General features: G+C 41.6%; 1 protein-coding gene across 1 annotated transcript in view; it reads left to right on the top strand.

The window, feature by feature from the left end:
* The window catches only part of LOC308087396 (nucleotide sugar transporter SLC35D2-like), a 24,885-nt gene extending 14,001 nt beyond the window's left edge, over positions 1 to 10,884 (top strand). Inside the window, exons 10-12 of the mRNA XM_080431201.1 lie at positions 310 to 388; positions 5,348 to 5,430; positions 7,446 to 10,884. Of these exons, the coding sequence (XP_080287327.1) occupies positions 310 to 388; positions 5,348 to 5,430; positions 7,446 to 7,551 (268 nt within the window). The 3' untranslated portion in view covers positions 7,552 to 10,884. The remainder of the gene's footprint in view (positions 1 to 309; positions 389 to 5,347; positions 5,431 to 7,445) is intronic.
* Positions 10,885 to 11,782: the final 898 nt, after the last annotated feature.

Raw genomic sequence — 11,782 nt, 5'->3', positions numbered from 1 at the left:
GAAGACAAAAAAACACGACATGTTGTTCAGACGTTTATGGGGTAATCGGCAATAAGTCTTCACAATGTGTCCGACCGCTGGGCGGACGCAGCACTAAATCAGAACGCTCTGTGGTTTAGTGCTACGTTTAACTAATAATTATCGTTATTATTACAGAGTATTTCTTTCTAATTAACCCATTAAGACTTGGGCTATCAAAAAATAGCAGATCTATAGCAGATGTACAAGCTCATAGATGAGCTTGATTGCATGTTGGAGTGAGTGTGTGTGTGGAGAGGTTTCATTGATGTGGTTGTTTTGTTTTTGCAGATTTGTGCTGATGTATTCCACTGTGCTCTGTACGCAGTACAACTCAGCGCTGACCACCACCATCGTTGGCTGCATCAAGGTAAGATGACCTGTGTTTGGGTCAATGGTGTCAAACGCTGTTTGTAAATCGTTGCTGTCGGGTGGAAACCTTGTATGTCCAAAACTGTCTGTTTAACTCTTTAACTGCCAGAGTAATAGTGTAGTAATGGTGTGCCACAAATGCCAGCGAAAACGGGGATCTTACAGTACCTTTGAAAAATCATGGAATATTCTCCGTGACCTCCGTCCTCACGGAGATCGGCTCATTACACACACAGGGGTCCGGTAGTATAGGGGGAAAAAATGTATCCGCTCGGGGTAATCCATTGCACAGCTGCGGCCATTTGAATGAGGCTTGTTATTGCCGTAAAGCAAGAGGAACAGAGATCTAGCCATTTCCCCACAGGAAGTAAACAAGCTTTTATTTTTTTAAATGACGTCAATTCCGGGTCTGTCGTCATCAGGCAGTGAAAGCGCCATTCATAGGATGGATGATAACAGCGCCATCTAGTGGAAAACCACTGAAAACAAAAACTCGTCCAAACTCGTCGTTGGTAGGCTGCGCCTTGGCAGAATCCGACACGTTAACGCCTCCATGGCAGGCATTGAGTTTCGTCAGGAAATGGAAAAAATAAATAGTGTTCCAATGCTTGGAATGAAGTTATTGTTTTAGTCACAAGCCCTTGTTAATACATTTCATTGGTCTAATATTTATAAAACCCACAGACAGATCTAACCACTTCTATTTTCATTTCTTACTTACTTTTCCTTGACAGTTGACGTGTAACTGTCAAACGACAAAGCAGTGTTGATTTTATCGACTAAAACTATGACGAAAAATGTTGGTCGACTACGTACCTTTTTTCACTGACAACTAAATAAAAACTAAATAAAAACTAAGCTATGATGACTAAAACTAAGACTTAATATATTGACAATTTCGTCAACAAATAAAAACTAGACTAAAATGTTAGGTAGGGATCTAGTGGAGAAGAGATCCAGTAGAACTAAAAGACAAGTCATTTTATGTTTGGTTGCGCTCTGAAAATAGCAGATCTACAAGCTCACAACGAGTCGCGCTGGGACGCGTTGTGAGCTTGTAGATCGTCTATTTTCAGCATGCAACCAAGTGTAAAATCAGCCATTACAACGCCATCAAGGCACCACCAACATACATCTTAGTCGACTAAATCAACTGTAGATTTAGTCGACTATAATCTTATGATATTTAGTCGACTAAAACTAGACAAAAACTAAAACATTTCAGATGACTAAAATATGACTAAAACTAAATGGAATTCTATTCAAAAGACTATGACTAAAACTACATCAAAATTTGCTGTCAAAATCAACACTGCGACAAAGTAGGGCATTCATTTATGAAGAAAAAAAAAGAAACAAGAACATAAAAAGTGTAAACACGGAGATACAAGGTTTCAGTAGTAATTCACACAAAGCCCCCTTTCCCACTCGCACCCAAAGCCATAAATCCACTGGCAGTGTTCCATATGCCATTTCAGTCACATTTTTGTTCATGTAAACGGACCCCCGCTCTTGACCTTGTAACATTGACATAACTCTCCAGCTGTAGCTGGAGGGCCAATGTGAAAGCGTCAACATTTGTGAACATGATGTTTTAGTTTTACAGAAGGCATGTGTCTCTAAACTTGCATATCTTTATAAGTGTCGTCTATGAGAACAAGACTACCTCGCAAGAAGAACTCATAGCGCTTGTAGATGTGCCATTTTTTTAAATCTTGACAATTTGTGCAAATCTTTGAATGTACATATATTTTTTAAAGTGATTTTTTTTTACTCCAATATTTGCTTCTGGGGGTCCCTGGAACAAAATATTTTATGGGGGGGGTCCGCGGCCAAATACATATAATTCTGGGGGTCGCGGCCAAATACATATAATTCTGGGGGTCCTTGACATGGGAAAAGTTGGAGCACCACTGATACAGCAACCAAACAACAACAATTATATGTATCTGGCCGCAGACCCCCATCTCAAAACGTTTTGTTCCAGGGACCCCCAGAAGCAAAGATTTGAGTTCAAAATGTTCACTTTAAAAGAATATGTATAATCAAAGATTTGCACACATTTTCAAGATTTTTCAAAAAATAGCAGATCTACAAGTTGATTGTTGATTGTAAGCTATGAGCTTGTATATCTGCTGTTTGTTTAATAGCCAAATAAATCTATAATGACACAGATTCGTTCCCGGTCTTAAAGGGTTAATGAACTACAATGAAACTCATGAGATGGCATTTCCTGGGTTTTACACAGACCAGATTCAGAAGTGGTGCATCAGTTATGCCACAGTGACAGTGATGTTCACACTGATGCCGAGGTGACGCTAGCGGTGACAAAGCTATCAAACTGCCACACGGTGGTCGGCTACAGAGCCGCCGTTTAAGCCATTGAAACCTGGAACACATCTGTGTCACTTTTTGATGTGAGCTAAAAAAAAATCATTATTTTACACCTTGGCTATTCAAAAATAGCAGATCTACAAGCTCATAGCGCGGCACCGAGTGCTATGAGCTTGTAGATCTGCTATTTGTTTTGCTTCTGGGGGTCCCTGGAACAACATATTTTGAGATGGGGGTCCGCAGCCAAATACATATCATTTTGGGGGTCCTTGACATGAAAAAGTTTGAGAACCACTGATATAGAAACATACGTTTTTTTCAGAAAAGTGTTGGAATTTAGAAGACATTTGTAGAATGGGCTTCAGGTCTTAATGGGTTAAGCGTTGCTCAAACCAGAGTAAATGAGAAGGGTTAAATAGACACATGGAAATGGTTAACAGCGAGAATTAGTTTTTCTTTGCTTTTACAGAACAGAGCAGGAAGGAACTAGAGCAGCGCTACTCAACTCAGCTGCGATCGGGCCGCATGCGGCCCGATCGCAGCGTCTTGCGAAAAAAAAAAAAAAACGGCGAAATTCGGCGGAATTTGGAAGCAGAGCGTCCTTCCCCCCCCCCCCCCCCCCCCGTTGACAAAACTGTCCCGGTGGGCACCGTGCTGAAACCCCCCCCCCCCCCCCCCCCCCCCCCCGTTGACAAAACGGAACGGGACCATTTTCTTGTGTGTTACAAAATCGAAAAATCCAAAATAGGACCGTCATTTTTATGGCGGCCCCTTGGACTTTTGGCATTTTGCTGAGTGGCCCCTGAGCCATCTTAAGTTGAGTAGCCCTGAACTAGAGAGAGAGAGAGTGGAAATGAAGAAACAAAACATGATTGTTTTATTGTTTATTAATTATCCCCCATTAGTCCACACCGTAGTGACTAGAGACTATTCTGCCTAGTGGGGTCCAGGCAAAAAAACTAAAACGTCACAATACAAATCATAAAATACAGTACAGTATGGTCAATGTTAGTGAAATAAACGCAAAATGTAAACTAAAAGTAAAATAAGAGTACAAAAGACAGGGTTGTCTGTCTGAAAATACCGATAACAACCTAATGTCATTTAATTTCCTTTCTTATTATTACTTCTAAAACGCCTTCTAAATCCTGACCTAAGTTTTCTGAAAAACTTCAAATATTCATTCAAAAATTACAACAAATGTATGTTGCTATATACTGTACATAGCAACAGGAACCCAAAAAGGGGTTCCCGTCCTGAAAGGTATAGTTACAAATGTAAGCCAAATGTATTTCTAATTTAGTTCGAGTGAAATGTGGGGTAGAACATTCCAGCCTGCAATGGTCTCTGTAAACCTGTTTTCTTAAGTGCATTGGTTCTGGGTAGAGATAAGGTAAAGAGTCAGCTTAGGGCCTGTCTAGTATTATAACCATGTCTATCATTTACTGGTACATAGCTGTGAAAATGAACTTGTGTGACGCTTCACTGCGTCAATGGAGAGCGCTGAAGAAACTTGAAGCCAGTTCCATTTTGATTTGTAGCGTCTGTCATGCAGTGACAGGTGTCACGGTGTCAGTTTGTAGCTTCATGTCTCTGTCTTCCATTGAACTTGACTTATAGCCTGTCGCTTTGTCATTGCATGACAGTCGGGGAGGATTTTCTTCGAACATTTTTTAACTCAAATCTTTGCTTCTGGGGGTCCCTGGAACAACATATTTTGAGATGAGGGTCGGCGGCCAAATACTGTACATATAATTTTGGGGGTCGTTGACATGAAAAAGATTGAGCGCCACTGATATAGAAACATACGTTTTTTTCAGAATACTGTTGGGATTTAGAAGACATTTGTAGAATCGGCCTCAGGTCTTAACTCTTTCAGTGCCAAGAGTATTTTCATAAAGTACTCCCAAACTGCCAGGAATTTGCGTTTTTTTTAAGTTTTAAATTTTGTAATTTTTCATTCAAATAAATGATCTGATTGGGGTTTTAAACCCATAATACAGTTCTACCAGTAGAGAGCAACAAATCGACACATTGATGATCTCGCTGGCTCACTCGCCCCCTCCCAAACAGGCTCACGTCATATCCGGTCAGAACCGGATGTTGACATTTTCGATAATCGTTGATCGGGCTAAATTACGATGCGATACACGACTACGATGACTGATCGTCACCCAGACCAAAGAGAGTAGACGTGGACCTCTCCGTTCGCTTTTTATACCGTGTGAAAAAACGTGACTTTCCCTATTCTGGCCGAAAATCACCGGAGAAAAACAACGTGACCCGGAAATGAATTTTTTTTTTTACATCCGGCTCCGGGTGAGTCTGATGTAGTCAGGAAGCGAAAGTGATCATGAAAAATATACAGAATAGCGCGACCACAGTCAAAAGTAAAAACTCGGGATTTCTCGTGCTGGCACTGAGGGTACTCGGGAAAAACTCGGGATATGTCGGGGCGTGGCACTGAGAGAGTTAATGGGTTAATGTGGGAACAGACATAAGGAACTTCCCACATGTGTGAATGACTGCATAACATAGCTGGATAAAAATACAAATCTGTCAAAGCCAGTGAAATGTATAAAGATAAAGGTGTTTTACTCTGTTCTGTTCTGTGTTTCTGTAGAATATCCTGGTGACCTACATCGGCATGGTGTTCAGCGGAGACTACATCTTTTCATGGACAAACTTCATAGGTTTGAATATCAGGTATGGAACCGCTTAATGCAGCAACTAACGTACATGACATTCTCAGGATTTGGGCGTTTTAAGCGTGTATTTCTCATCAGGAGTCTTGCCCTGTTCTTTTTAGATAGTCGTATAGTTACAACAACAATAGTAGTTGTTTATGATTAGATGGCTATGGCCGATGACCAGGACCCCAGTTAACTAGCACCATCAGTACTAGAGGTCCTGGTAGGATATAAAACCAGCTGTACTAGAGGTCCTGGTAGGATATAAAACCAGCTGTACTAGAGGTCCTGGTAGGATATAAAACCAGCTGTACTAGAGGTCCTGGTAGGATATAAAAGCAGTACTAGAGGTCCTGGTAGGATATAAAACCAGCTGTACTGGAGGTCCTGGTAGGATATAAAAGCAGCAGTACTAGAGGTCCTGGTAGGATATAAAAGCAGCTGTACTAGAGGTCCTGGTAGGATATAAAAGCAGTACTAGAGGTCCTGGTAGGATATAAAAGCAGTACTAGAGGTCCTGGTAGGATATAAAAGCAGTACTAGAGGTCCTGGTAGGATATAAAACCAGCAGTACTAGAGGTCCTGGTAGGATATAAAACCAGCAGTACTAGAGGTCCTGGTAGGATATAAAACCAGCAGTACTAGAGGTCCTGGTAGGATATAAAACCAGCAGTACTAGAGGTCCTGGTAGGATATAAAACCAGCAGTACTAGAGGTCCTGGTAGGATATAAAAACTAGCAGTACTAGAGGTCCTGGTAGGATATAAAAGCAGTACTAGAGGTCCTGGTAGGATATAAAAACTAGCAGTACTAGAGGTCCTGGTAGGATATAAAAACTAGCAGTACTAGAGGTCCTGGTAGGATATAAAAACTAGCAGTACTAGAGGTCCTGGTAGGATATAAAACCAGCAGTATTGTGGGCTTCATTCATCTTGGCTTCATCTAGTTTTTGCTCTGGTGAAAGGTAAAAAAAGGCCTCACACTGACACAGTTAATAGTAGCTCCAGTCTTGCTGGGTCTTGTTTGAAACTCTGGGCCAGTTTGATGACCTCAATCTGGGTTGTGACACGTTCACCCTGATGTGTTTATATAATAGACAATGACATGGTGACGTTGATAATGTCCTTTTAAAGATAGTATTTTGATTGGCCTTATCTAAACCAAGTAGATGACTAAGAATCCTTTCTTAAACGTGGGGTAACTATTTGTCACACACACGCACACGCACACGCACACACACACACACACAGAAATGCGCCCGCATGCCTGGGAACTGACTAGTACCACCATGTCATTGGCAACAGAACAGCTAGTCAAGTCAGCTTGACTTGACTTGTTGAAGCCACAGTGTGTAAATTCAAAGCGTAGGGTTGGTAGCACAGGGAACCGGTTAACGGCAGTATGTTTGGAATAGAGCAGGAATCCAACACAAACATGCCAGGGTAAACTATGCTGTCAGATAAACAGAGAAATGATAAAGGTCCCGGTGTGGCCCAGGTGGAAGAGAAAGAAGCACTGCTGCACAGAGTGGATCTTTATCGCCAGTGCTAACGCCAGTGCTGCTATTCCAATACCCCCTCAAGTAATTTCTTTTCGAAATGGGATAATTATGTTTTTGATAGGTAGAGCTGGTCATTTTAAAAGTAGTTCTCAAGTCAGTGGTTAGTGGTGGGAAAAAGCGTTCATTTCAGTGAACGAACGATTTAGTTCACGTTCACTGCAATGATTCGTTCAAATGATTCGTTCACGTTCTCGTTCAGTAGCGCTAGTTAGTGTTAAAAAACACTATCACGGGAGCGTTATTATTACGTTGTGCGTACAGCACGACCTCCCGTCCTGTTTACGGGGGGAGGGGATGGGGGGCATCATGAACGATAGCGTGAAAGTAACCGTTTCAGGAAGTGAATGAGCTCGTTCACGGCAACGAACTAGTTCTTTTGAACGAATCGATGTTGAACGACCCATCACTACCCCTGAGTGTACTGTACCTTGTGCAGCTGTCTCATAGTATCTGTTGTTGTGTGGTCTCAGTATTGCAGGCAGTCTGGTGTACTCGTACATCACCTTCACAGAGGAGCAGTCCATCAAAGCCAACGAGATCGCCAAACTGGAGATTAAGGGCAAGATCGTCGTATGACAACAAGAGACACTGGACAACGGACACGGGGGAAACGTTTATTTTGAAATGCTGACGGACGAGAGAGCGTGTTCTATTTTTGGTACGTTTTTTCTATTTATTGAGCATTTTTTTTAAAGCAGCGCTGGCTGGTATTTGGACGTCGCCACAGGAAGTGGGAGCTGTGTCCATTTCCTGTCTGTGCGTCGGGCTGATGGGGGGGGCTCTCAGGGGGGTCAACGGAAAACTACTACACACTCCTCAAGCTTACTTATACGTGCCGACAAAGTCGGTTATTGTCGGCAATAAGCGACAGACGTACTACAGAGTATATCGTCTCTGTCGGGTAGAAACCTCATTTGTCCAAAACTGTTGTTGTTCAGGATTCAAATTCAAAAATGGCAAAAGCAGCAGATCTACAAGCTCGAAACGCGACGCTTCGCGCCGCGTTTCGAGCTTGTAGATCTGCTACTTTTGATGCTTTTGTGTGACGCGGTAGTATAGGACATTCATTTACGAAAAAACACAAAAAGGTAAACTATGGAGACGAGAGGTTTCTGCCCCGACAGCAACCACGTATAAATCAGGGGCTGTGTCCACAGAAAAGCTGGTACCGGTACGTTTCCTTCCATGGCCTATCTATCTATGGTAAAGACGAGGCTAGGAGCGCTCCTCTTCCTAGCGCCGTGACTTTTGCGTTCCAGCGTTTTCTGCATCCAGCGTTTTTTTTTTTTGCGTGGCAGAGCGCCATGGGTACGTTTCGGAGAGGAGCGGCGCGGCGCTCATGAACGTCACTTTATTTCGACCGGGGGCGGTCATCAAAGTCGAAGAAGATCAGCGAACGATGTCAGAGGGCACGGGAGCCCTCCTCCTGCTGACTGTGGGAGCTTCATTGAGATCTACCAGCTAAAACCAGTGGCAAGGACTCTGTTTTTTTATGCCATAGTTTACTGTTATTTGGGTTAGGCTGCCTAAGGCCTAATAACGCAGATGAAGACCGTTTGTGTGCTTTTGGAAACGCTCCACCGATAAAAACCAAAACATGCTTTCTGTGAGGACAAAGCCCCTGCACAGGCAATAGCCTTCAGGCCCACCCATACTGTAGGTCTGGAACGAGAAGGTTACGGTCTTTAGATTCTAGATTTCTTTCTTTCTTTTTATATATCTTTGGTGTTACTGTACGCGTGAGTCAGTTGGTAAGAAGGGAGAAATGTCATATTCCATACAGTGTGAAGGGGAACGCCGTCTCTCCGAACCAACTGCTCAACCGAATGTTGAACAAACGGATGCTTCCTGGCAGCAGGAAGTATCAGCTGGAATTTGTCAACCGTTCTTTTTTTGTCTCTTTAGTGTCTCTGGGTGTGTTTGTCATGCCGTGAGTAAATGTGTTGATCGTTAACTGTCAAGAACCTGATGATAATTTAAAGGCACAATCCTTCCCTTTTTTCTATACAGTATTGCCTACCCAGTTTGCTGTTTACAGGGATCATAACTCAAAGAATGCCTTTTTGCAGCAGTATAGGTACACGACGTCGGTTGGTTACAGTCTGTATTCTATCCACTCCCTCTGTGTCTTTGCATTTAAAACTTCTTACGTACGTTAACGTGTTCCTTCAAAACAACCAAAGTAGGCGGGATTGTGGGCTGCCGGTTTTAATTGAGGATTGTGGCTTTAACCACTTAAGCCCTATTCAACATCTTTTTTTTTACTTTTTTTTTTGGATCAGCATTTTTTTTTTTTATATTTGAAAAAAGTTTCACTTATTATTAGTTTGTTGTTTTCACCTAGAATATAATATAGGGACGCCAAGCTGAAAGTGGTTAAAGGGATAGTTCGGTTTTGGGGGGAATTTGACTATATTTACTACTTACCCAACCTTGGGGATGTATTTTAGTTGGTCTCTGCATGTAGTTTGGAGGTACAGTACGTGGAACAACATGTTCAGCTCAATTCCTGGATGTCGGTGTCAAGTAGCACCTCTCATAAGGAACCAGATCTTCTCCAAAAGCTGAGTATTTAAAGCTGCAATCGATAATCTTTTTTTTTTTGTAAGTAGAACGTTATATAAGTATGTTAATAATAACATAACACAACTGTGGTGGTTGTACTTGGCCTGCCTGCTCTTCTACTGAGTCATTTAGACCCTGTGGTTGGGTAGGACACCTACTGGTCGACAAGAGGTATTGCACAAAGCTCAAATGGAAATAACTATTATCTACAGTTTTTGGCCCTCGCTCAGGGGGACTGGGTGTGTTCCAATCCCCGGGTAGACCATGAAAGACATGGATTGCAGCTTTAATACTGTGGTGTAGCCATTAACCTAGCATTTACCCCCAAAAAACCCGAACTATCCCTTTAACCACTTAACCCCTACATTCTTTGCCATATGATGAATAGCTGATCTACGAGCGGACGCGTTATGCGCTTGTAATGACACGGCCAAAATTGGGAGGCCAGATAGATAGCCTATAGCTCCTCATTGTGTTCCCCTCAGTATTAACAGGATGACTTTCACAGGCTGTGTAACGTTAACAGTAATTATGTTTTTAAAAACCGAAGCAGGTTTTTTTCTGGGCCTGGGCCCACTTGGTGAATCTCAAAAAAAGCGTTCGCGGCCCACCCATCTGACCTCTTAACCGCCGTGTTAAGTGGTCAGATGGGTGGGTTACCGGTATCACGATGACGATTCACTTTTCAAGGTTTTAACCCATTAACTCATTCACTGCCTGAACTATTTCTGTCCGCGTTTGCCCACTGCCAGAGATTTTTCATTGAAAAAAAAAAAGTACTCAGGAGCCGAGATACATAATTTTTAAGTTTTAATTTAACAAGGAAGTGGATAGGAGTCTAGATCTTCGAAAAATCATATCTCCTTGGTCTTTGGGTCAAATTTGAAAAAAGAAAAGTGTTTTACGTTCTTGGCAGAATTGGTAATTGGATATAATTAAGTTTTTTACGTTCTAGGCAGGGAATGAGTTAAGACCGGGAACGCATCTGTGTGTAATTTTTAGATTTCTTTGGCCATTTAAAAAATAGCAGATCTACAAGCTCATAGCGGCAACATTTGTGGCAAAATCTTGGATTATATAGGCGAACATTTGTCAAATAATTAGGTCCAGGATCCCCCAGAAGCAAAGATTTGAGTTACAAATGTCTGCCAAAAAAAAAAAGAAACAAAATCTAATATTTGCACAACTTTTCATGATTTTTCAAAAATAGCCGATCTACAAGCTCATAGCGAGGCACTCGGTGCCGCGCTATGAGCCTGTAGAAGCTAAAATCTAAAAATGACACAGATGCGTTCCCGGTCTTAAAGAGTTAAGACCTGAGGCCGATTCTACAAATGCCTTCTATATCAATAGTTCTCACACTTTCCAGATTTTTGTAAAAATGTTAAAAAATAGCAGATCTACAAGCTCGAAGCGTGGCACGAAGTGACGCGCTGTGAGCTTGTAGATCTGCTATTTTTGAATAACCAACGCACAAATTTAAAATGACATTTGGCTTTCCCGGTTTTACATTATAATTATTTTTTATATTAATTTCATATCATTTCGGCAATTCTGTGAGGGCCCGCTTGTGATAACCTCACGGCCCACCCAGTGGACCCCGGACTATAGATTGGAAACCGCTGGTACAAGGAGACCTTTTTTCATTTTAATGAATTAGTAATATTGTTGCACTTTGAACAGTTTTCACGGTAGTGATGGTATTATGGGTGTAAAGACGGGCCTCAGATCTCTGGTTACATTGTATTGAGATGCTGGAGGGTTATTATATTATAATGTTTCAGAAATGTCTATTTTAGAATGCTTTATTTTGTATTTTTTAAAGTGTTACAGTTTTCAAAAGCCGTTATTTCTAAGTAGTCAAGACACACGACTATTAACATTTTTCTAAATTTGTATCTGCCGTGATGTGCTTCCATCAAGTTGTCTGATGGGGCACGTTTGTCTTTTGTATTTATTCTGTTTTCTTTTGTGTTTTTTTTAAACTGATATTCATATTGTATAATAATGTTAAGTGATGATGCTGAGCTTGTCTTCAACAAGGTGAACCATGGCTGTTTTTAAGAAGACGGAGACACAGGGTAACCATGAGATTACCTGAGCAGAACTTTTTATTTTTTACATTAAAAGAAAGACGATACCTCACGTGTAAAAAAAATAACCTCTGCTGTTGACCTTGTGTTTTTTTAACAGTCGTGTATTTTTATTATTCTATATCGTTGCTGGGCAGACACCTTGTTGG

Source organism: Gymnoscopelus braueri, assembly GCF_963280865.1.
Source record: "Gymnoscopelus braueri genome assembly, chromosome: 6".
Classification (NCBI taxonomy): Eukaryota; Metazoa; Chordata; class Actinopteri; order Myctophiformes; family Myctophidae; genus Gymnoscopelus; species Gymnoscopelus braueri.
Note: the sequence above shows the minus strand (reverse complement) of the source record. Positions and strands in the feature narration are given on the sequence as shown.